Here is a 27,377-nt window from a genome sequence, read left to right as displayed (position 1 = left end):
AACGCAGGTTCCTAAGATGAGCTCAACAAGAAAAGAAATCTCGTGTGGAACAAAAGGGAAAAAGCTCGTTTGATTCTTATTTTTAGTACGAATACAAACCGTGAAAGTGTGGCCTAACGATCCTTTAGACCTTTTAAAATTAAATCTAGAGGTGTCAAAAAGTTACCACAGGGATAACTGGCTTGTGGCAGCCAAGCGTTCATAGCGATGTTGCTTTTTAATCCTTTGATGTCGACTCTTCCTAACACTGTGAAGCAGAATTCACCAAGTGTTGGATTGTTCACCCACCAATAGGGAACGTGAGCTGGGTTTAGACCGTTATGAGATAGGTTAGTTTTACCCTACCGATGATAGAGTCGTAATGGTAATTCAACCTAGTACGATAGGAACCGTTGATTCACACAATTGGTCATCGCGGTTGGTTGAAAAGCCAGTGGCGCGAAGTTACCGTGTGCTGGATTATAACTAAACGCCTCTAAGTCAGAATTCGGGCCAGAAACAATGCATGCGCCCGCCTCTCGATTTCCTTCCTATAGTAGAGGATTCGGCCCCCAAGGGCACGTGTCGTAGTGTTAGAATCCAACTCTTTTTGATGTATTAGTTTTCCTTTAGGTGCTCTCTTAAAGTTTAGTTTATGTTTTCTTAGCTTGAGTCCCGTATTGTGTTACTGTCAGTTCAGTATTCACTAGGGTTTCTCCTTGTAATCAAGTTAAAGCTCTTTAGAGGGTGAATGATTAAGAAATCTTAAGCCTTCTACCAAGTGTTGCTTTGGTTTTATGCTTGTTTGTTGTTAGACCTTTATAGATATTATGTCTTACTTACATACTAGCTCCCCTCCAAACCAACTTGATGCATTGAGAACTCGTGGTTCAGACCCACTTGTGCCCGCCTTGAAGTATCGGCCATCACAAGCTCCGACCACCCGTACTCCGTCACCCAAATAGACATGAGTGCTCCTTTGATTTAATTGCCCACTTGTGTTGCTTTGTGCTCACAAGCCCCTCTTCCGCTCAAGGCTAGCGCTCTTGCCGCCAAAAGGCTAGAGCGCGCCGCACATTTCGGGGTTGTTTACCATGGTCCCTAATACCCTCCGGGAGTCCAATTGGATGGATGGAACCATCATATTTGCCTTTAAACGGATAATTTACCGTTTTAGAACTTGCAACGATTTCATTAAATCATGCGTGCCGCGAAAATTTATGACAACAAATAATGATCATAAATGGTTCCAAACGGCATTATAAGACCCCTAGATATATTCCCTGAAATCTCAAGGCTTTTCGATACAAGGCCCCGAATCCTAAAAATTTCTCAAAAAACGTGGATATTAGCCTTCAATTTTGTAATTTTTTATTTTTTTACGCCCGAAAATTAAATTTGCCAAAATATTTACCATGATCCACAATACCGTCCTGGAGTCCCATAGGGTGGGTGGAACCATCCAATTTTCCTTTAAACGGCTAATTTATCGGTTTACAACTTGCACCAATTTCATTAACTCAAGCCTACCACAAACATTTATGACAAAAAAATATGATCATCTATGGCTCCAAACGACATTATATGACTCCAAAATGTATCCCCTAGAATTTCAAAACTTTTCGACACCAGGCCCCGAAACCTCCAAAATTTCTCAAAAAGCGTGGATATATTAGACTTCAATTTTTGAATTTTTTGACATTTTTTTGCCCGGAAATAAAAGTTGGGAAAATGTTTACCAAGGTCCCTAATAAACTCCGAGAGTCCAATTGGATGGGTGGAACCATCCAATTTGCCTTTAAACGGCTAATTTAGCGGTTTACAACTTGCACCTATTTCATTAACTCAAGCTTACCACGAACATTTATGACAACAAAATATGATCAAATATGGTTCCAAATGAAATTATATGACCCTCGGACATATTCCCTGGAATCTCAAGGCTTTTCGATACTGGGCCCCGAAACCTCCAAAATTTCTCAAAAAGAGTGGATATTAGCCTTTATTTTTGGAATTTTTAGACTTTTTTGCCCGAAAATAATAATTGCCGAAATATTTACCATAGTTCCTAATATCCTTCTGGAGTCCAATTGAGGCGGTGGAATAATCCATTTTGCCTTTAAACGACCAATTTACTGGTTTATAACTTGCACTGATTTCATTAAATCAAACCTAGCACGAACATTTATGACATACATACAATGATCATATATGGTTCCAAACGTTATTATATGACCCCGATATGTAGTTCCTGAAATCTCAAGGATTTTTGACTCCGTGCCCCGAAACCTCAAAAATTTATCAAAAAGCGTTTTCGTTCGGAAATATAAATTGCCGAAATTTTTACCATGGTCCCTAAAACCCAACGGGAGTCCAATTGGGTAGGTTAAACTATCAAATTTTCCTTTAAACAGCTAATTTACCAGTTTACAACTTGCACCGATTACATTAAATCAAGCCTACCACGAACATTTATGACAACATATAAGAATCATAATGGCTCCAAACAACATTATATGACCCCGAGATGTATCCCCTAGAATTTCAAGACTTTTCGACACAAAGCCCCGAATCCTCAAAAATTTCTCAAAAAACGTGGATATTAGCCTTTAATTTTGTAATTTTTTATTTTTTTCACCCAAAAATAAAATTTGCCAAAATATTTACCATGATCCACAATACCGTCCTGGAGTCCCATTGGGTGGGTGGAACCATCCAATTTGCCTTTAAACGACCAATTAACCGGTTTACAACTTAAGCCTACCACGAACATTTATGACAACAAATAATGATAATATATGGTTCCAAACGGCATTATATGACCCCGAAATGTATCCCCTAGAATTTCAAGACTTTTCGACACCGGGCCCTAAAACCTCCAAAATTTCTCAAAAAACGTGGATATTAGACTTCAATTTTGGATTTTTTTGAATTTTTTCGACCGGAAATAAAAACTGACGAAACGACCATGGACCCTAATAACCTTCGAGAGTTCAATGGGATGGGTGGAACCATCCGATTTGCCTTTAAACGACCAATTTAACGGTTTACAACTACCACCGATTTCATTAACTCAAGCCTATCACGAATATTTATGACAACACACAATGATCATATATGATTCCAAACGGCATTATATGACCCCAAAATGTATCCCCTAGAATTTCAAAACTTTTCGACACCGGGCCTCGAAACCTCCAAAATTTCTCAAAAAGTGTGGATATTAGACTTCAATTTTTGAATTTTTTGACATTTTTTTGCCCGAAAATAAAATTGAGGAAATGTTTACCATGGTCCCTAATAACCTCCAAGAGTCCAATTGGATGGGTGGAACCATCCGATTTGCCTTTAAACGACCAATTTACCAGTTTACAACTTGCACCGTTTTCATTAACACAAGCCTACCACGAACATTTATGACAACAAATAATGATCATATATGGTTCCAAACGACATTATATGACCCTCAGACATATTCCCTGGAATCTCAAGGCTTTTCGATACTGGGCCCCGAAACCTCCAAAATTTCTCAAAAAGAGTGGATATTAAGTCTTTATTTTTGGAATTTTTAGACTTTTTTGCCCAAAAATAATAATTGTCGAAATATTTACCATAGTTCCTAATACCCTTCTGGAGTCCAATTGGGTCGATGGAACAATCCATTTTGCCTTTAAACGACCTATTTACTGGTTTATAACTTGCACAGATTTCATTAAATCAAACCTAGCACGAACATTTATGACATACATATAATGATCATATATGGTTCTAAACGTTATTATATGACCCCAAAATATGTAGGTCCTAAAATCTCAAGGCTTTTCGACACCGTGCCCCGAAACATCAAAAATTCTCAAAAAGCGTTTTCGCTCGGAAATAAAATTTGCCGAAATTTTTACCATGGTCCCTAATACCCAACGGGAGGCCAATTATGTAGGTTAAACTATCAAAATTTTTTTAAACAGCTAATTTACCAGTTTACAATTTGCACCGATTTCATTAAATCAAGCCTACCATGAACATTTATGACAACATATAATAATCATAATGGCTCCAAACAACAGTATATGACCACGAGATGTATCTCCTAGAATTTCAAGACTTTTCGACACAAGGCCCCGAATCCTCAAAAATTTCTAAAAAAGCGTGGATATTAGCCTTCAATTTTGTAATTTTTTTTTCGCCCAAAAATAAAATTTGCCAAAATATTTACCATGATCCACAATACTGTCTTGGAGTCCCTTTGGGTGGGTGGAACCATCCAATTTGCCTTTAAACGACCAATTAACTAGTTTACAATTTGCAAGGATTTCATTAACTCAAGCCTACCACAAACATTTATGACAAAAAATAATAATCATATATGGTTCCAAACGGCATTATATAACCCCGAAATGTATCCCCTAGAATTTCAAGACTTTTCGACACCGGGCCCCAAAACCTCCAAAATTTCTCAAAAAACGTGGATATTATACTTCAATTTTTGAATTTTTTGACATTTTTTTGCCCGGAAATAAAATTTGAGGAAATTTTTACCATGGTCCCTAATAATCTCCGAGAGTCCAATTGGATGGGTGGAACCATGCGATTTGCCTTTAAACGACCAATTTACCAGTTTACAATTTGCACCGATTTCATTAACTCTAGCCTACCACGAACATTTATGACAACAAAATATGATCATATATAGTTCCAAACGACATTATATGACCCTGAGACATATTCCCTGGAATCTCAAGGCTTTTCAATACCGGGCCCCGAAACCTCCAAAATTTCTCAAAAAACGTTGACATTAGCCTTTATTTTTGGAATTTTTAGACTTTTTTGCCTGAAAATAATAATTGCCAAAATATTTATCATGGTTCCTAATACCCTTCGGGATTCCAATTGGGTGTGTGGAACAACCTATTTTGCCTTTAAACGACCTATTTACTGGTTTATAACTTGCACTGATTTCACTAAATCAAACCTAGCACGAACATTTAATACATACATATAATGATCATATATGGTTCCAAACGTCATTATATGACCCCGATATGTAGTTCCTAAAATCTCAAGGCTTTTCGACACTGTGCCCCGGAACCTCAAAAATTTCTGAAAAAGCGTTTTCGTTCAAAAATAAAAATTGACGAAATTTTTACCATGGTCCCTAATACCCAACGGGAGTACAATTGTGTGTGTTAAACTATCAAATTTTCTTAAAAAAATCTAATTTACTGGTTTACAACTATCACCGTCTTATGGGTTCCGACAGTTATTCTCTCACTCAAACCATACTCAGAAGACAGTTATGACGTACGGGTTTACTCGCCCGTTCACTCGCACACATGTCAGACTCCTTGGTATGTGTTTCTAGACGGGTCGAATGGGGGGCCCGCAGGCCGACGCCCGAAGCACGCAGGTGCCGAAGCACGTCATGACGAAGCGCGCTGCCTACCACAATCGAGAGGACGACGCTCCCGGAAAACCGAGGTTTAGCCACCCTCTCAATCCATGTCGGTCCGCACTCCGAGTTGATCGGCGGACCGGCTATTGGCCTTTCCATATTCGACCGGGGCGCATCACCGGCCCATATTCGCTTCCCTCCCGAAAATTTCAAGAACTCTTTGACTCGCTTTTCAAAGTCCTTTTCATCTTTCCCTTGCTGTACTTGTTCGCTATCGGTCTCTCGCCAGTATTTAGCCTTGGACGGAATTTACCGCCCACTTGGGGCTGCATTCCCAAACAACCCGACCAGGTGGCAGTGCCTTGTGGTGCAAAAGGATCCTGACACGGCGGGGCTCTCACCCTCTCTAGCAGCCCCTTTCTTGGGGACTTGGGCCCGGTACGCCGCAGAGGACGCTTCTCCAGACTTCAATTTGGACGACGAAGCCGCCCGATTTAAAATCTAGGTTGTTATCTATTCGCTCGTTGTTACTAGGGGAATCCTTATAAGCTTCTTTTCATTTTCTTATTGATATCCTTAAACTCAGTGGGTAGCCCCGCCTAACCTAAGGTCGCAACGATTTACCGCCCCTAAGGGAGAACAAACTAAGGGTCGTGCGAGTCCTCAAGAGCCACAAAGTGTGGGATTGCGATGCATCCTAGGCTAGGCCTTATCTACCACCTATCGTCGCGGAACTTCTTAACCGGGGGCTCCGTATTTAGGCCATCCACACCCGGTAAGACTTAGGAGGCCATCATCCTCTAAACCTCCCACTCAAGCTGGGTGGGGGGAGACGCGATGGGTGACGGCCTGGTAAGCGTGCCCTCAACCTAAAGTCTCCGAGCGCAACTGCGTTCAAAGACTCGATGGTTCATAAGATTCTGCAATTCACACCAAGTATCGCATTTCTCTACGTTATTCATCGATGCGAGAGCTGAGATATCTGTTGCTGAGATTCATTCAATGTTATAAACGACTTGGTGCTACCTATACAACGTGTCGAATCAACTAGCCTAGAAAATGGATGGCGCTGAAACGCGTGACCTATACCCGGCCGTCAGCGCAAGTGCTAGACCCCAATGAGTAGGAGGGCACAGCGGTCGCTGAAAAACCTGTTGCGTGAGCTAGCGCAGAGCGGCCGTTGGTGCAGATATTGGTAATAGTAGCAAATATTCAAATAAGAACTTTGAAGGACGTAGAGGGAAAAGGTTCCATGTGAACGGCACTTGCACATGGGTTAATTGATCCAAAGAGACGGGGGAAGCCTATCTGAAAGCGCGTTTCACTCGAGCTTCAAAAGGGAATTGGGTTAAAATTCCTAAACCGGGACCTGGTGGTTGACAACAACGTTAGGAAGACCGGAGACGTCGGCGGGGGCCTCGGGAAAAGTTATCTTTTCTGTTTAACAGCCTGCCCACCCTGGAATCGACTCATCCAGAGGTAGGGTCCAGCATCTGGAATAGCACCGCACGTTTTGTGGTGTCCAGTGTGCCCTCGGCGGCCCCTGAAAATATGGAGGGCCAAGTGCCGACAACACCCTGTCATACTCATAGCCGCATCAGGTCTCTAAGGTGAACATCCTCTGGTCGATGAAACAATGTAGGTAAGGGAAGTCGGTAAAATTAATCCATAACTTCGGGAAAAGGATTGGCTCCGAGGGTTGGGCACGGGGGTCCCAGTCCTGAACCCGTCGGCTGTCGGCAGACAGCTCGAGCTGCTTCCGTAACGAGAGCGGGTCGCCACTTGCCGGCCAGGGGAATTCGACTATTAAATTAAAACAAAGTATTGCGATGGTTGCTACGGATGTTAACGCAATGTGAGTTCTATCCAGTGCTCTGAATGTCAAAGTGAAGAAATTCAACCAAGCGCGGGTAAATTGTGGAAGTAACTATGACTCTCTTAAGGTAGCCAAATGCCTCGTCATCTAATTAGTGACGTGCATGAATAAATTAATGAGATTCCCACTGTCTGTGTCTACTATCCAGCGAAACCACAGCCAAGGGAACGGGCTTGGCAGAATCTGCGGGGAAAGAAGACCCTATTGAGTTTTACTCTAGTCCGACTTTGTGAAATGACTTGAGAGGTGTAGGATAAGTGGGAGCTTCGGCGCAAGTGAAATACCACTACTTTTAATGTTATTTTACTTACTCCTTGAGTCGGAAGCGGGGAAATGCCCCTCCTTTTAGACCTAAGGTCCGCTTTGAGGCCAATCCGGGCGGAGGACATTGTCAGTTGGGGATTTTGGCTAGGGTGGCACATCTGTTAAAAGATAAAGCAGGTTCCTAGGGTGAGCTCAACAAGAAAAGAAATCTCGTGTGGAACAAAAGGGTAAAAGCTTGTTTGATTTTGATTTTCCAGTACGAATACGAACTGTGAAAGTGTGGCCTAGAGATCCTTTAGAACTTTTAAAATTAAAGCTAGAGGTGTCAAAAAAGTTACCACAGGGATAACTGGCTTGTGGCAGCCAAGCATTCATAGCGATGTTGCTTTTTAATCCTTTGATGGCGGCTCTTCCTAACATTGTGAAGCAGAATTCACCAAGTGTTGGATTGTTCACCCACCAATAGGGAACGTGAGCTGGGTTTAGACCGTTGTGAGATAGGTTAGTTTTACCCTACTGATGATAGTGTCGCAATTATAATTTAACCTAGTACGAGAGGAACCGTTGATTCACACAATTGGTCATCGCGCTTGGTTGAAAAGCCAATGGCGCGAAGCTACCGTGTGCTGGATTATGATTAAACGCCTCTAAGTCAGAATCCAGGCCAGAAACGATGCATGCGCACACCTCTCGATTGTTGTCCTAAAGTAGGGGCTTCGGCCCCCAAGGGCACGTGTCGTAGTGTTAGAATCCAACTCCTTTAGATGTATAAATTTTCCTTTAGGTGCTCTCTTAGAGTTTAGTTTATGTTTTCTTAGCTTGAGATCCCATTATTGTTTTACTGTCAGTTCAGTGTTCACTAGGGATTCTCCTTGTAATCAAATTAAAGCTCTTTAGAGGGTGAATGATTAATGAAATCTTAAGCCTTCTACCAAGTGTTGCTTTGGTTTTATGCTTGTTTGTTGTTAGACCTTTATAGATATTATGTCTTACTTGCATACTAGCTCCTCTCCAAACCAATTTGATGCATCGAGAACTCGTGGTTCAGACCCGCTTGTGCCCAACTTGAATTATCGGCCGTCACAAGTCACGACCACCCGCACTCCTTCGCCCAAATAGATGTGAGTGTTCCTTTGATTTAATTGCCCGTTTGTGTTGCTTTGTGCTCACAAGCCCCTCTTCCGCTCAAGGCTAGAGTTCTTGCCGCCAAAAGGCTAGAGCAAGCCGCTCGTTTCGGGGTTTTTTACCACGGTCCCTAATACCCTCCGGGAGTCCAATTGGGTGGATGGAACCATCCTATTTGTCTTTAAACGGATAATATACCATTTTACAACTTGCACCGATTTTATTAAATCAAGCCTATCGCGAACATTTATGACAACAAATATTGATCATATATGGTTCCAAACGACATTATAAGATCCCTAGATATATTCCTTGGAATCTCAAGACTTTTCAATACTAGGCTCGAAACCTCCAAAATATCTCAATAAGCGTGGATATTAGATTCAATTTTGGAATTTTTGCCCGGAAATAAAAATTGACGAAATGTTTACCATGGTCCCTAATAACCTCCGAGGGTCCAATCAGATGGGTGGAACCATCCGATTTGCCTTTAAACGACCAATTTAACGGTTTACAACTTGCACCGATTTCATTAACTTAAGCCTATCACGAACATTTATGACAACAAATAATGATCATATATGATTCCAAACGGCATTATATGACCCCAAAATGTATCCCCTAGAATTTCAAAACATTTCTACACCTAGCCCCAAAACCTCCAAAATTTCTCAAAAAACGTGGATATAGACTTCAATTTTTGAATTTTTTGACATTTTTTTATCCCGAAAATAAAAATTAAGGAAATATTTACCATGCTCCCTAATAACCTCCGAGATTCCAATTGGATGGGTGGAACCATCCAATTTTCCTTTAAACGGTTAATTTATCGGTTTAGAACTTGCACCGATTTCATTAACTCAAGCCTTACACGAACATTTATGGCAACAAAATATGATCATATATGGTTCCAAACAACATTATATGACCACGAGACATATTCCCTGGAATCCAAGGCTTTTCGATACCAGGCCCCGAAACCTCTAAAATTTCTCAAAAAGTGTGGATATAAGCCTTTATTTTTGGAATTTTAAGACTTTTTCGCCCGGAAATAATAATTGCCGAAATATTTACCATGGTTCCTAATACCCTTCGGGAGTCCAATTGGGTGGGTGGATTAATCCATTTTGCCTTTAAACGACCTATTTACCGGTTTATTACTTGCACTGATTTCAATAAATCAAACCTAGCACGAACATTTATGACATACATATAATGATCTTATATGGTTCCAAACGTTATTATATGACCCCGATATGTAGTCCCTAAAATCTCAAGGCTTTTCGACACCGTGCCCCGAAACCTCAAAATTTTCTCAAAAAGCGTTTTCGCTCGGGAATAAAAATTGCCGAAATTTTTACCATGGTCCCTAATACTCAACGGGATTCCATTTGTGTGGGTTAAATTATCAAATTTGCCTTTAAACAGCTAATTTACCGGTCACAACTTGCACCGATTTCATTAAATAAGTCTACCACGAACATTTATTACAACATATAATAATCATTATAACTCCAAATGGCATTATATGACCCCGAGATGTATCCCCTATAATTTCAAGACATTTTGACACAGAGCCTCGAATCCTCCAAAGTTTCTCAAAAAGCGTGGATATTAGCCTTCAGTTTTGAAATTTTTGATTTTTTAATAAAAATTGCCAAAATATTTACCATGATCCACAATACCGTCCGGGAGTCCCACTGGGTGAGTGGAACCATCCAATTTGTCTTTAATCGACCAATTAAACGGTTTACAACTTGCAAGGATTTCATTAACTCAAGCCTACCACGATCATTTATGACAACAAATAATGATCATATATGGTTCCAAACGGCATTATATGACCCCGAAATGTATCCCCTAGAATTTCAAGACTTTTCGACACCAGGCCCCAAAACCTCCAAAATTTCTCAAAAAGCATGGATATTAGACTTCAATTTTAGAATTTTTTGACTTTTTTCGCCTAGAAATAAAAATTGACGAAATGTTTACCATGGTCCCTAATAACTTCCGAGAGTCCAATTGGATGGGTGGAACCATCCGATTCACCTTTAAACGACCAAATTAACGGTTTACAACTTGCACCGATTTCATTAATTCAAGCCGATCACGAACATTTATGACAACAAATAATGATCAAATATGATTCCAAACGGATTTATCTGACCCCAAAATGTATCCCCTAGAATTTTAAGGCTTTTCGGCACCGAGCCTAGAAACCCCCAAAATTTCTTAAAAAGTGTGGATATTATACTTCAATTTTTGAATTTTTTGACATTTTTTCCCCCGGAAATAAAATTTTAGGAAATATTTAGCATGGTCCCTAATAACCTCCAAGATTCCAATTGGATGGGTGGAACCATCCGATTTTCCTTTAAACGACCAATTTACCGGTTTACAACTTGCACCGATTTCATTAACTAAAGCCTACCACGAACATTTATGACAATAAAATATGATCATATATGGTTCCAAGCGACATTATATGACCCTGAGACATATTCCCTGGAATCTCAAGACTTTTCAATACCGGGCCCCGAAACCTCCAAAATTTCTCAAAAAGCGTGGATATTAGCCTTTATTTTTGGAATTTTTAAACTTTTTCGCCCAAAAATAATAATTTCCGAAATATTTACCATGGTTCCTAATACCTTTCGGGAGTCCAATTGGGTGGGTGGAACAATCCATTTTGCCTTTAAACGACCTATTTACTGGTTTATAACTTGCACTGATTTCATTAAATCAAACCTAGCACGAACATTTAGTACATACATATAATGATCATATATGGTTCCAAACATCATTATATGATCCCGATATGTAGTTCCTAAAATCTCAAGGCTTTTCGACACCGTGCCCCGAAACCTAAAAATTTCTGAAAAAAGCGTTTTCGCTCGAAAATAAAAATTGACGAAATTTTTACCATGGTCCCTAATACCCAACGGGAGTCCAATTGTGTGGGTTAAATTAAACTATCAAATTTGCTTTTAAAAAGCTAATTTACCCATTTACAATTATCACCATCTTATGGGTTCCGACAGTTATTCTCTCACTCGAACTATACTTAGAAGACAGTTATGACGTACGGGTTTACTCACCCGTTGACTCGAACACATGTCAGACTCCTTGGTACGTGTTTCAAGACGGGTCGAATGGGGGGCCCACAGGCCGACGCCTGGAGCACGCAGGTGCCGAAGCACGTCATGACGAAGCGCGCTGCCTACCACAATCGAGAGGACGACGCTCCCGGAAAACCACAGGGATAAGTGGCTTGTGGCAGCCAAGCGTTCATAGCGATGTTGCTTTTTAATCCTTTGATGTCGGCTATTCCTAACATTGTGAAGCAGAATTCACCAAGTGTTGGATTGTTCACCCACCAATAGGGAACGTGAGCTGGGTTTAGACCGTTATGAAATAGGTTAGTTTTACCCTACTGATGATAGTGTCGCAATGGTAATTCAACCTAGTACGAGAGGAACCATTGACTCACACCATTGGCCATCGCGCTTGGTTGAAAATCTAGTGGTGCGAAGCTATCATGTGCTGGATTATGAATAAACGCCTCTAAGTCAGAATCCAGGCCAGAAACGATGCATGCGCCTGCCTCTCGATTGTCGTCCTATAGTAGGGGCTTCGGCCCCCAAGGGCACGTGTTGTAGTGTTAGAATCCAACTCCTTTCTATGTATTTGTTTTCCTTTAGGCGCTCTCTTAGAGTTTAGTTTATGTTTTCTTAGCTTGAGGTCCCATTATTGTGTTACTGTCAGTTCAGTGTTCACTAGGGATTCTCCTTGTAATCAAATTAAAGCTCTTTAGAGGGTGAATGATTAATGAAATTTTAAGCCTTCTACCAAGTGTTGCTTTGGTTTTATGCTTGTTTGTTGTTAGACCTTTATAGATATTATGTCTTACTTGCATACTAGCTCCCCTCCAAACTAACTTGATGCATTGAGAACTCGTGGTTTGGACCCGCTTGTGCCCGACTTGAATTATCTGCCGTCATAAGTCCCGACCTCCCGCACTCCGTCGCCCAAATAGACGTGAGTTCTCCTTTGATTTAATTGCCCGCTTGTGTTTCTTTGTGATCAAAAGCCCCTATTCTGCTCAAGGCTAGTGTTCTTGCCGCCAAAAGGCTAGAGCGCGCCGCACGTTTTGTGGTCCATACTCCCGGACCGTGACACGTAGGCTAAGCTCGCGCGGTGGATGCGCCGTGAAAACTGCCTTGAAGTACAATTCCTACCGAGAGACGTGTTGAATCCTTTATAGACGACTAAAATACGCGACGGGGTATTGTAAGTGGTAGAGTGGCCTTGCTTCCACGATCCACTAAGATTCAACCCTATGTCGCTTCAATTCGTCCCTCCATCCTACCGTATTTCCTAAAACGCCTATATTTTTGGAAAACGAGGTTTGCGTTGCTTCTTATATGCTAAAAAATTCTAAGTAGTGGATTGAGACTAGTGACAAAGCCAAAGTTTTGGGGTGTGTTGCATGTGCACAAGACATGTGCACCCAAGGACAAGGCATACAAACAACTAGTTTAATTTTGTCGTTTGAGGGTATGCCATCGCTGCCTTAAGACATGGTGATTAAGGATCAATTAGATGGTTTTGGGCATCATCCATGACTCCCAAGGCCCTTTGGGAACTCATGGAAGTACTTGGATGTATAATCTTGTCGAGTGAAAAAATGATGTAAGGAGGCCAAATTTGAAGGCTATAATACACGAAATCGGAGCAATTTAGTAGGTGTCCGGACCCAGTGTCAGAAATTCACAGAATTTTACGGGATGCATCCCGGGTTCACATGATGTTGTTAAGACCCATATACAACCATAAGTGAGCTACATAAAGGCTCCGTAAAAGCTTATAGCCAATACAAGTGGCGTGTACGGAAACTAGTAAATTGGATGCTTAAAGGCAAATTGGATGGTTTAACCCAGCCAATTGGACTCCGGGAGGTTATCAGGGTCTATAGGTAGCTTCTCGTCAATTTTTTATCCCGGTCAAAAAAAGTCAAAAAATGGCAAAATTAAAGGCTATAATACACGCTTTTTGGCCAATTTCGGAGGTTTTGGGACCTGGTGTCGAAAAGTCTCGAGATACAAGGGATCATATAATGTGTTTGGAACCATATATGATCATTATATGTTTCCATAAATGTTCGTGGTAGCCTCGATTTTATGAAATTGGTGCAAGTTGTAAACGTGTAAATTGACAGTTTGAAGGTATATTGGATGTCTTTAACCACCCAAATGGACTCCTGGGGTGTATTAGGGTCCATGGGAAGGATCTCATCAATTTTTATTTCCGGGTTTAAAAAGGTGAAAAATTGTCTAAAATTGAAGGTTATACCCTAATACACGATTTCGAGTCAATTTTGACATTTTTTCGAAAACTGAACTGAATACATGGGGTGACTTCCGGGATCATATAAGGTGGTTTAAACTCATAACAAACCTATAAAAATGTCTATAAAGTACCAAGAATGAGTTATGATTCTATTTTGAAATTTTGGGGTATAATGATGTCACAAAAGTATATTGAAGTGATAGTACTTGACAATTATGATGTCATATGAATATAATTATGTCATATGAATATAATGATATCATAAAAGTATATTATGATGTCATAAAAGTATATTGAAATGATGTGACTTGACAATAATGATGTCATATGAATATAATGATGGAAGTGATAATAATTTACCATTCTTTGATGTCATGAATATAATAATGGAAGTGATATTACTTGACAATAATGATGTCATATGAATATAATGATGTCTTATAAGTATAATGAAGTGATGTGACTTGACAAGAATGATGTCAATATAAGTATAATAATGTCATATTATGTAATTATATTTATAATGATGTGATGTCATAATATGATGGGACTTGACAATGTTGAAGTGATGTGACTTCACACTATGGTTTGGAATTGGAAAAGAACGCATGTTATATATGATGTAACTATGAAGTATGAATAATCATACTACTATTCCATCACGAGTGCAACTAGGCGCATAGCTCATATATGTTTAGGATGCATATAGGAGGATTAATTGTTAAATTCACTTAGTTTTTGAGATTAATTTATTGCTACAGTGGTATTTTTAATGTACTATTATACTTATAGTGGAATGTTTAAAGTACTAATAGAGTATAAGCTATTTTACTAGTACTATTATAGCTATTATAGGTAACAGTGGTACAAATATTGTACCACTAGGGAAAAAAAAATTCACCACTACTTTGTCGTATAGCTACTATTTACTTGGCAGGTAAATAGCAGCTATGCGCCTATACTTAACCTTCCATCACATGTGTATTGATTGATGTGTCGATTGATAGACTATGGATAGTAATTATACTTTTATGGAATCATCATAGTAGTACTATTCATGTTTGTAATCTAAGTATCACATCTCATATTCTATCAACAATTAACACAAACTGTCCCTCAATCACCATGTCCCGGGGTCAATTGGCACATTCCAGGTATAAATCAACCTCGAAAAACGAGCAGTAAGGGTAATATGGGATGTACCACAGTGTCAAAAATACATCCCCCTACCATTCCAAACCTTTTTCGCATCTTCTGGGACCGTTTTAGCAATTTTTCCAGTTTTTTCAATTACCGCCTTTTTCCCGTATTTTCCACATATAATATATAAAAAGCATTTATTAAAAATCATATGATTAGTTTGTGTACTATTATTATATCACCTAGACTCTTACACTATCCACACAATTTTCTTTCATCGCCTTTCGTGATTTATATGTGAAAAAATATAGTCATGAGGAATCTAGTTAAATTCATCTATCTACTTTTCGATCATCATTTTTTTTTTTAATTTTAACTAAATTTATTTGTTCCAAAACTAAAACTATAATTAGAGATATCGATGACCAACTTAATACATTAACAAACGTGAAATCACTATTAGAGTCTGTTCACATTTACTAAACTAAGTAGAGCTGAAATAAACTGAACTAATTGGAGCTGAGCTGAACTGAACTGAATAGAGATGAAATGAATATTTTATGAGAGAAGGAAATTAGAAGTTGAACTGAACTGAACTGAACGGAAATTAAGCTGAAGTGAACAGACCCTTAGTGCAGTTTAAAAAAAATAGAAGAATTATCATTGTATAAAATTGTACTTCATTTTTTTACACTATTCATATATTTTACCTATGCTGATTTGTAGTTATGGAAAAAAAATACTTATATGTTACTTATTAGATTAGTCTCGACGTATATGTTTTAAATATCAAATTTTTATACTTCCTCATATATTTTCTTTGAAATGCAATACTTTGAGTTTTGAGCTATTCATATACTCCAATTTAACCAGCTTTGTTAATTTTTTTTTTTTTTTTAAAAAAACACCTGGGTTCTTATTATATTCATCTCGGTACTTTTAATCAAGTTTTTATAATTTTTACACATTAATAATGAAATATATTAATGGTTAAAATAACACATTTACAAGCCAAAGAAAATAGAGGAATATACATATAATTAAATATAAGAGTAATTGAAACAAGACATTGATACGGTTTCAAAAAAAAAAAAAAAAAAAAAAAAACATTGACATTTGACATAAGTGAAATGAGAAATATTATAAAAATTATATAGTAATTTTTTTTTAAATTTGCTTTTGTTTGTTGAAATATGGTCAATACAAGACATATGCGGCAAAAGTCAAATTGAAACAATTAGTACATACCAAAGATGGAGGCAGTACCATATAAGGTGGAAAATTAGTTTATTGTGGAATTAATAGTAAAAATTAGTTGATGTTGTTTCTAGCTACTAGGATTTAATTTTAGAAGTTGATGTTGTAATCCTTTATGCTATCTATTAGGGTTTAATTTTAGAAGTTAGTAGTCAAACTATGTTTTAAATGCGTTCTTTGCGCAATTAGTTGTTGAAGTGTTGAAATTGATACTATAATACTTTGTTTTGTATTGATACGTTGTGTCAAATTACAAAGTATCATCCTTCTCTCTTTTATTTCCATTTTGGAAAGACGATTCCTCCCTCTTATTTATTATAAGGGTAATGCTATATGCAGCCCTTAGGGCTGCATATAAGCATTTAATATCTTTCCTTTTTAAGTATTAAATTGGGAATTTATCAACAATTCACGAGTAAATCGGTGTAATAATTGTATATTTATTGTCAATTCTTTCTACTTTTAGCTTCTTATATGCAGCCCTTAGGGCTGCATATATCTTTTTCCTTATTATAAATACTAATATTCTTAAAAACTCATTTTTGTACCAGTAGTTTTTAAAAATACATCATCCAAAAAAAATCAATAATGCTTTGTTGAACACAACTTATTTACAACATATGAAACAAATGATGGTTTGTTAAACACAACTTAGAGTAAATATATGACTATACAAAACTACAATATATTTTGGAACACGCTTTGTAGCAGATGTATGATTAAGGGAGAAAAGTAGCAGTACTAGGGCCCCGTTTGGTTTAATGTAAAACATTTTCAATGGAAAATTAGTTTTCATGAAAAACATATTTTCAAAGAAAAACACAATTGCAAATTAGTTTTCCTTTGTTTGGTTGCATATAAGAAAAGTCCAAGAAAAATAAAAAATAAAAGTGGAAATGTAAGGATGAATGAGAGGGAAGTAAAAAAAGAGGTAAAGAGGAGAGAGGAAAATGTGGCTTGTTTTTGGAAGGAAAATGTTTTCCATCATTAAGGTTGGAATTTTCCACCCTTGAAAAATTGTTTTCCACTCCTTAACAAACCAAACAAAGAAAAATGGGAAAAAATAGAAAATTTATTTTCCATGAAAATCTTTTACATCAAACCAAACAGGGCCTTGGTGAAAGATTTCAGAAGTTACCACCATCTTGAAACAAGACAACATAGCCTTACCTTCAAATAAAGTTCTCACTTGTTACAAACAATAATTGAAGTTTTTTAAGTAACATGATTGAATTGAATAATGCTTTCAGCAACAGTAACCTTATCTTGTTTAGTCGACATAAATTAAATATATTACATTTATAAAAAATATAATACACCTATTAAGTCTAATACATCATCATCATATAATAAAGACAATAAGAAAATAACAATTGCCCTAAAAAGCAAGTTTCAGCCAATAAGAATCCAGCAATAGATCCACCCCCTCTCGATTAAGTACAGCCACGAAATAGAAGACCAGTTTTTTAAATTTATTACTCTGTATTATTAATAATTAATATTATTACATGAAATTCCGTCATAGTCCCTTTACATTTCGAAGGGACAATTTTTAATTACATTTAATTTAATTTCTTTCCGATGTGGACCTGCTCCTTCAATCCAATCAACAGCGAAAAAACCCGCTGTTGATTAAATACAACATTAATTAACCTAACATGAAAATAATTAAACTAAAATTATATTTCATGAAAAGAGGAAAAAAAAATTAAGAGAGAAAAATAGTGTTACAGAGAAGCTTAGAAGGGTCGAGAACTTTCTTTCTTACTTTTCTTTTTCTAAAAAGAAGAATTAACACTTTCTTTTTTATAAACTTTTTTGTTTTTTTTTTTAACAATTAGTACTCGTATATAAAAATAAAAACAATTGATTTAAAAATCAAAATGCTGGAACGACGCCGTATCCACCATTATCAACGGCGAAATCAATCTCCGACGTTTCGTTAGAATCATTACGTTTCGCGAAACGTCCTTTGACTCTAGGACGCGTTTCGGCATAAGCCTTTCTAGAAGCGTACCGAATCGTCTTCTCGAACTTTCTGTTCTTCCTCTTCTCTCTGTACCTCAACACCCTCGCTTCTCTGTTCATCGTGGGACCTCCGTCCGGCGCCGTCGATTTGGCAAAACCGTACGAAACCTCCGAGGTCATCGATGTTGCGCTTCCGTCTGGAACTACTCCGATATCCGATGACGAAACCTATAATCACAAAAATAAGTAGTATCAATTGACCATCCATAGCAATAAGCGTTTTAATAAAACAAACACCTGTATAAACATATATAGATTATGTACATATAATTACCGAGTAATTGAATGAAGGCGAAAAGAGGTGAGATTCGTTGTTGTGGTTCTTCTTGTGGTGTTTGTTTGGTTGAGTGAAATCGATGTTGAAGCAATTATCGAACAAACTGTCGGAGTTCACGTAATTGATACTATTCTTATTAATAGAAAAGTTGTTGTTGTTGTTGTTGGAATTTCCCTGCGATTGTGAAGGAACAACGCTATCTGCAAACGCGTAATTACGAGCATCGTCATCAACGATGATTTGCGGTTTAGTGTCAATTTGTGGCTGAAACTGAAATTTCGAACAACCGAAGTCATAATTAAGGATATCAGATTCATTGTAGAGGAAGCTGTTATTCGGATTCGGAATCAACCAAGCGTCCGCATCATCGCTGCTGCTGTCATTCGTCACGGCCGTGTTGCTGTTGTTGTTTCCGACTACAATATCACGGCTAGCGTCGAGGTTATCCGGGACGAGGAAGGCGGAGGAACGGCCAGCAACGGCGTCGATGGGTGATTCAAGAAACGGGATAACAGCAACACGCTCATGGCGGCGAGCCAGCGGGTTAGCCGAGTGGATGTCATGGTCACAGGAAGAGCAGAGGTTAGCTCCGTCCGCCTTACAAAAGACGAGAGCAGGTTGTGACTCGCAGACCTCGCAAACCCAAACACGTTCGTGACGAGGATATCGGGTAGTAGGGTGAATTTTGGCATCGCACGGGCCGCACAAGAAGGCGGAGTCCGTGTTGCAATACAACAATGAATTGGCGATGTTGCAATTGTCGCACGGCTTGCCCGTGAGAGTGAGGCCCCACCCGGTTAGCAACCCCTTGATGCTGTTGTTGTCGTCTGTAGTAGGAGTCGCTGCCATAAGTGGTGGTTTTAGAAAGTAGAGAGAGAAGCAAAATGAAGAGGTTATTTGAGTGAAAGAATGATTATATTGGGAAGTTTAGTTTAAAGAGGGGGTGTTAAAATGAGAAAATGGTAATAGTGTTGTAATGTTGTTGTAGTAGTAGTACAAATTTACCAAAAAATGGGGGGAAGGTGATGACGAGGTCAAAAGGACACGTGGAAGAATAATGGCCAAGTATGATGATTTGGGAAAATCAATTTCTTGGTTTTAGTTTAATTTTGATTAAATTAAGTTAATTTTAAGAGTTGATTTGTAATGAATTTATCAATTGGGTTGTTTACTTGGGAAAGAGGGAGGAGGGGTTGTAGCTATCATGGATTCATGGGGCTGTGCCGACATAAGACATTTGTAGGTCCCACAAAAGCTTGGCAATTTGGGCTAAGATTGGGATGTTGTCAATTTGTTTTGCTATTGCTTGGTAATAATTTTGGGGTTTTAGGAATGTGAGTAACTTAATTTTGTGTTGTTTATAACTATTTGTTGATTGTGATATTGATGGTAAAATGGCAAGTAATTTAGATATGGGTTAATAGAATGTAAATAAGTTAGACTTGTAGATAATTGTGCTAATCGGAATTTGTTTATTAATTGAATTACTATTTTTGGTAAAGTGACGAATATTTAGGAAAAAAATAAACCGTTGCACGTGATGTAAAGTTAATTTTGTTTTCATAAGAAAGGTAAAATTCGTTATTTAAGGTAAGGAAATGTGAATTATTGGAATAAAATCTCGCATAAGTTAACCTAACTGAGTTAGCAAGCAAGACTCGTTAAGAAGAGGAATAAAGGTAGGAAACACTCCACCCAAAAAGTATTCTTAGTGGAGATTGATCACAGAGTCTCGCGTAAATTTGTTTGAAGAATTGTTAGCATAATGGTGTTTGACAACCTAAAGTTATGACTATGATTTACAGTCTTATTAATGTCTTAAAAACTATTATTATACACTTTGATGTGATTTATAAAATCTCTAATTTCAATCAAGCTAGAATTAGGCACGTGTTGAGTTGTTGTGAGGGATAATCAGGCACAGTACAAAAAATGACCTGATTCGGCATGAGCCAATTACGACAACAGAAGCATTCTTATGGGTCATGCATGCATGGACATTTTTTTTTTTTTTTTCAAATTTTGGTCTAACTAGGCACAAGCACAACAAGTCAACCCTCTTATATTTTGCGATGAATGGGTTAGAATAAATAAAGAATTATATATGAAATAGAAGAATTCTTATTAGTTTCGCAACCAGTTATGTCATTAATCGTACCCCTCCCCCAAAGTAGTGATGTACTTTAATTTTCTCCACTTAAAGGTCGTGTTGTTGAGCGCACCCGAGCGAATAGTTTGTGATTCAACCAATTTTGCCTATGGGTCTAACCTAGTGAAAAACCTATAATATTTTTTGAAAACATACTTAAATTTATTGTTGACAATAAATATAAGGATGCATCAAATCTTTTATAGTTTTTTTTATGTATAAAATTTATTTTTGATATGAAATTTTTTTTAAAAAAAAAATAAAAAGATAAGGTATAAACTAAGAAATGACACGTGTCATTGGCGTATCTTTTAGTATATATAATATATAAAGTATTGATTGATAACACCCCTGTAATATTATTGGTTAAAAGATTATATTGATCTAATTATTTGGGAATAATTGATTACTCTTTCAATCTCATCCTTTTTATTATTTATGTTTGGAATATTTTTATCTCTATAATTTCTCCAAATATGGCTATAACTAGAGCTTTGCGATTAATTAAATTTATTTATATCACTATTTTTTTTCTACTTTTTTAACTCAAAATAATTTTAATTCATTTCATTTTTAGGATTGATGATTGTGTAGTGGAAATAAAGATGTATGGATTGAGAAAAATAATAAGTTATAATAATCAAGCAAGACAAGTATCTAAAAATTAAGGCAACACACAGTTACACGTCGAAAAAACCTTCTTAAGAGGTAAACAACCCACTAACGACGAGCATTGAAATCCACTATATTATAAAATAGGAGAGTACTATAATCTTTAAAAGGGTGAGTCATGAACTAATAAGGGAACTCTTAGTATAAGAACTCACAAAGGCGTATTACAAGAAGATAATAGAAAATTTGTAGAATAGATGGAGCTTATGTGAAAGGCTTATGTGTCGCTTCCTATGCCCCAATTGAATGCTCATAACCTATATTAATAGTTAAAGATGGAGGTTAGAAGAAATAATCGGAAAATTTTAGAAATTCCTTCATCATTCTTGGAGCCATAATATTCTAGAATGTTCAAAAACTGTATTTCTAGTTGCTTCCATGCAGTGTCAAGAATTTTATATAGAACGGTAAAGTAGATTATTCTAGAAAATTGATCGAGCACACTCGTGGCTTAATTTTTTTGGAAGCTTTTAGAATATGCATAAATATTCCTTCAAAAAAGGGCTTATAAAATTTGGGCCACACGTTATATTTCGGCCTCATTCACTTCACCTTATTTTCGCTGAACTGGAATTATTTTTAATGAACTGAAATTAATTTTGCTAAATTGAAATTATTTTTTCTGAACTGAAATTATTTTTACTAATTCTATGTTATATTTCTTCTTTGAATTTACTGATTTTTTCTGAACTGAAATTATTTTTACTAAACTAAACTTATTTTTACAAAACTAAACTTATTTAATTATACTAAACTGAACTTATTTTTGCTGGATTGAACTTATTTTTACTGAACTGAAATTATTTTTATTTAATATTATAGAACAGGACCTTACAATTTTCAAAAAATAACATTTTAATTTATATTACAATACTAATTTCCTAAAATACTTTATTAAAATTTACAAAATTATTGGGAAAACAAAGAGTATGTGATGGAGGGTGAAGCAACGAGCAATGCTATGACAACACCTACGCATTTCGTTGCACGATGCTTTAGGGCCGGTTTCGATCCGATTTACTGAAAACAACTTAACTAAACTGAAATGAATTATTTATGAGAGAAGAAAATTAGGAATTGAAGTGAATTGAAATTAAGCTTGACAGAACAAGCCTTTACTGGGATTTTTTGGGTGATGGTTAGGTGGTATATTCCACAAGACTAACTATAATGTTGAGTAAGTTCATAGGATAGAGAACCTACTATTAGACTTTAACTATTATAGATATATGGTTGGAGAGATAGAAATAAGAGGGGTAAGGGGGGTTTTTCTTTTTTGTGGCTGGCCACACCATGTGGCCAGGATTATTCGAGTAAATCGGTCAGGGGTTACTCGAGTTACTCCTGACCGAGTAACTCGAGTAATCTTGCCATACGGTAAGGCCAGCCATGCATATTCAAAAATTTGTCTCCTTCTAATCCCCATCCTACTAAATAAACACTACTTTTCTTCTATCACTACTTTTTTATCCTTATCCCACCTCCTTTTATCCCCCTAAACAAAAACCCTCTTAGTTTACACTTTTGCATTGATTGAACGAATTGGACTTGTATAATTGATTATCCTTTTGTATACCTTAAGGGGCCGTTTGGTTGGGGGTATTCAGAAAAGGGAATGGGAATCAACTGCCCCGATTCCCTTTGTTGTTGTTTGTTAAACACTTTTAATCATTCCCTTTACCCTCTCCATTACCCCAAATCCTTCCAACTTCATTCCCCACCCCCCTAGACTTTTCCATTCCCTTTCCCTACCAAACTTTACACCACCACATCACCACCTTCACACCTACCAACACCACCGGATAACCAGCCCTAACCACCGCCGCCCCTACCCTGACCACAGCCGCCCCTCCCCCGACCACCGCTGACCCTCGCCGCCCTACCCTCACCCGAAAAAACTCTCCAACCACACCAGAACCACCCTGAAAACCCCCACTTAGCCCTGAAAACACCACCTAACCTCAAAAAACTCAACCCCAAGCCACGAAAACACTAGCACCCCTGAAAAACACCACCACCCCGAAAAAACCACCCAGCCCCGTAAAACACCACCCAATACTCTACCCCCAGCCTCGAATACCTCCACCCCAACTTGTAAAACCCCACCTAGCCCTGAACTTAGCCTCGAAAAACTCCACCCCAGCCCCGAAAAACTCCAACTAGTCGGCGTAAATCGCTGCGATTGTTGGCGATTAGGGTTGTTCGTTAGCAGATGCAGTTGCGGCTGGTGATGGTTGGTGGCTGGCTGCGGTGAATTGGTGGTTGGAGTGTGAGTTTTGCGGAGCATGGGAGCAGTGAAGGAGTGAGGTGGTGTTGGGCGGCGAATTTCTGGGTCAAGGGAGATCGGGGCTAGGGGTGGTTTTTTTGGGGGAGGGGAAGACGGCGAGGCTCGGGGGAGAGTTGGCGGTGGTCGGGGGAGGGGCGGCGGTAGTCTGGGCTGGTTGTCCAGTGGTGTTGGTTGGTGTGAAGGTGGTGATGTGGTGGTGTGAAGGTGGTTGGATTGGTGACCTTTTATTCAATCCATTCCTTTGTTATTAAAAACAAACAACACCCCAAAATTGGGGGATTTTCATTCCATTCCTTGTCTTTCCCTTTGTTCATTCCATTCCGATTCCCCAGTGCGAACCAAACGGCCCCTAAATCTTATCTATGCATATAAGGATTTAAGAAAACTACTCAGATCTTGGTAGCTAGAATAATGTTTGTATAGTGGACTTCACACATTCTGAGTGGAATAACTTTATCAGACCTAATATATTGAAGTTCCAACTTAATTAATTACAATGATTACTTGATCGTTCTTCAAAAATGAAATAAATTACAAAAGTGTAAAAAAAAAAAAAGGTTATTATACATTGATTACATTCATACGTCAACGAAATTTAGATTGGTACGTCAGTAACGAAATAAGGTTTTCAACAGATTGTTAGGCAAATGATGTTTATATGAATCATTTTAGGCCTAGTATTTAAGATAATGCATTGCCTAATGTTCCTTTAAAAAAAATTAAATAAAACAATTATTATTAAATTGCCTAATGCATGTTATAAACCAGCTTTGTCCTTATTCTTTTTTAAGCAAACAGAAAATCATGTCATTAGTTAGGCATTAATTATGATAATAACCAAGTCAAAATTCATCACATGAATGCACGATAATACGATATTAGAAAGCCATAGCTTTGTCCTTTCTCAAATACAAAGTACAAATTACTTGTGAAGTTCGTTGTGTACCTAAACTAGAAAAAGAAACCTAAAATCATGACATATTGTAGATGACACATGCATGTATTACGTAGATAAAAATGGTAAATTAGACCGGATTTTAGTCTCTAAGTCGATACAGATAACTAAGTCGAGTTTATTTGAGTCGGATCAGATCAAGTCTATTTCGAGTTTTGCGTCATACTACATCATTATTTAGAAGTTGATAGTTGTATATAAAATGAGTTATATGTGAATCAATTAAGTTAGATCGGGTTACTTTTTGACACTTATAATATCACTTACTCCGTAAATAACATACCATATGTATGTGCAGTGTTGGCTCAACATTGACCTATACATATACTTCGTATATGCCACTGAAGTTCTTTCCCGAATTTAATTAGGAATTAAATTAAGTTAGTAACTCCTCAAATATATGAGGTAAACTTAGGGCATATTTTGATTTACTAAAAACAATTGGATGGAACTGAACTGGACTGATTGAGGCTGAATTGAACTGAATAGAGCTTAAATAAATTGTTTATGAGAGAAAGATTAAGAACTGAACTGAACTGATTGGAGCTGAATTGAACTGAAATTAAGCTGACCCCTAGCTCTCATCTTTCTAACTTTTGCAAACTAATGTCATATGAGCGTCTCAACTCTCAAGCTACACAAGTACACAACACATATATATAGTCCAACGCATGATATCTGAATAATCTTTGTGAGTTTCTCTGCACCAAAAAATATCCCCTTCATACGATTTCTAACCATTTTAGAGATTTTTTTTCATTCATAGGAAACCTTTGAAATTTGACCAAATAGTATTATTAAGTGGGCCATGAAATTAATGGTCTAAGTCCAGGCATAACACGCTATGATCAGGACAATTGATCCAAATTACCCAATAATGTGGGGCACTTGTAGAAAAAATCATAATTGTAGCAAGATGATATGGGACAGTAGTATGATAGGAATTGACTAGGAATACTACATTACTAGAACTACATAGCTGCCAAACAGCCTACAAAACTTCATTTACGTTCTATTACTTCTCTTGTTTTGGTTGTCCTAAATTTACATGTAATAGTCCTTTTCAAAACTTTAGATATTAAATAAATAAATACGTGTTTTACTGTATTATTATTTTTATTTAAAAACAAACAATTCATTAATAGAAAGTCATTCGACATCTACAAATGAAATCTAAATCAATAAATACATAAAATTGAATCAAATTAGGGTTTCGTTCATCATAGCTACAATACGACTGTTGAAAAGACTATGGTACATCTCTCGCACACATCCCTGGAATATACAACCTTTTCAAAGAGACGGTCTAACGATTTATTGTAGTTGCGCGTAAGGATGATTTTCATCTGATTCGCTTAAACGCATATGAAAACTTGACAACCGTTGCAATCTCGAACAAATCTTTACCAACGAACTGATAATAGAGCAAAAGATGATTACCTTTTTCATAAACCCTAACACACAAACAAACTCTAAACGTAAACAAACAACTAGGGCTTGTTTGGCATTGTTATTTGTTTTCAGTTTTTTGTTTTTTTTTTGAAACAAAAAAAAAAAAAAAAACCAAAAACAGGAAACAGGAAACAGGAAACAAAAAAAAAAGGTGTTTCCACTTTTCTGTTGTCAGTTTTCAAAATTATTTTGAGATTAATAAATTTAACTAATTTTTTTTATTGATAATATGACATATATCAAATGATTTGAAAAAAAAAGAAAACCATAGTGATGCCAAACGAACCCTAAACTAACAAAAACTAAAGACTTCACTATAGGGAGACGGACGAATATCTACACTACTCGTGTATGTTCATTGAAACCTAAATTGCAAAACTAAAGAAAATTAAGAGAAAACGGTAAGAAATTAGATTATTTTCGGCCTAAACGACCAAGATTTTGGAGAAACCCTATAAGAGAAAATTAAAGGCGAGAAGAGGAAAGTTTTTATAACTTATGATATTTTCTTATTGTATCATAAATTAAACTAAAATTAGACATTGTTAATACTCGTATAAAACTATCGAGTATTAATTGAATTTACAAACATCATATTTCATTTTAAAAGCACAATATTAATACAGTAATAGGACATGTTCCAATTTATTGTAAACAACTGAACTGAACTGAAATAAATTAGCAAAATAAAAGAATTGAATTAAATTGAACTGATAGGAGCTAAGCTAAACTGAAATGAACTAAACTGAAATTAAGCTGAACAAAATAAGCCCTAAGTTGAGTAACAATTTATTCATTTGAGTGAAAAACAAATTTAAAGAACATGGCCTAAATTGAAGTATATAAATTTCCTAAAGTACAATAATGATATAATCCAATTTTAAGTAAGATCTCTGGTTATGAAATGGAATCTTTATATTCCCTTGGAAGAAATGGGATAGTATTCATGTATGTGTCAGTTCTTTGATTTGAGTAAGATTGCTGGTTTGAAGATCTTGATAAAACATCCTTTAATAATTAAATAATACCGGGTATAAAAAGTTTTACATAACATAACATGACTAAATTAGGATTAATTAGTGTGGATTTAATGGCAAAAAAATTGGCCTTTTCTTGCCAGATTCATGCACCGTACCCGGTCATTAGGGTTTGTATATAGCTCCCATTTACTCATGCTT

General features: G+C 37.0%; 1 protein-coding gene across 1 annotated transcript; it reads right to left on the bottom strand.

Moving 5' to 3' along the window:
• Positions 1 to 17,841: 17,841 nt before the first annotated feature.
• LOC110721084 (zinc finger protein CONSTANS-LIKE 5-like) lies at positions 17,842 to 19,764 on the bottom strand. The gene is made up of 2 exons (XM_021900203.1): positions 18,682 to 19,764; positions 17,842 to 18,575 (listed from the first exon to the last, which is right to left on the bottom strand). The coding sequence occupies exons 1-2, from the start codon at positions 19,531 to 19,533 to the stop codon at positions 18,258 to 18,260; spliced, it is 1,170 nt and encodes a 389-aa protein (XP_021755895.1). The 5' UTR covers positions 19,534 to 19,764; the 3' UTR covers positions 17,842 to 18,257.
• Between the last annotated feature and the right edge of the window lie 7,613 nt (positions 19,765 to 27,377).

The sequence above is a fragment of the Chenopodium quinoa genome, unplaced genomic scaffold (genome assembly GCF_001683475.1).
Source record: "Chenopodium quinoa cultivar QQ74 unplaced genomic scaffold, ASM168347v1, whole genome shotgun sequence".
Classification (NCBI taxonomy): Eukaryota; Viridiplantae; Streptophyta; class Magnoliopsida; order Caryophyllales; family Amaranthaceae; genus Chenopodium; species Chenopodium quinoa.
The sequence above is the reverse complement of the archived record's forward strand: the minus strand, read 5'-3'. Positions and strand labels throughout refer to the sequence as shown.

Coding starts and splice junctions, on each gene's coding strand:
- LOC110721084 (XM_021900203.1), bottom strand. CDS start 19,533: ATGGCAGCGACTCCTACTACAGACGACAACAACAGCATCAAGGGGTTG. Junction 18,576..18,681: donor CGCCTTCATTCAATTACTCG/GTAATTATATGT, acceptor TTGTGATTATAG/GTTTCGTCATCGGATATCGG.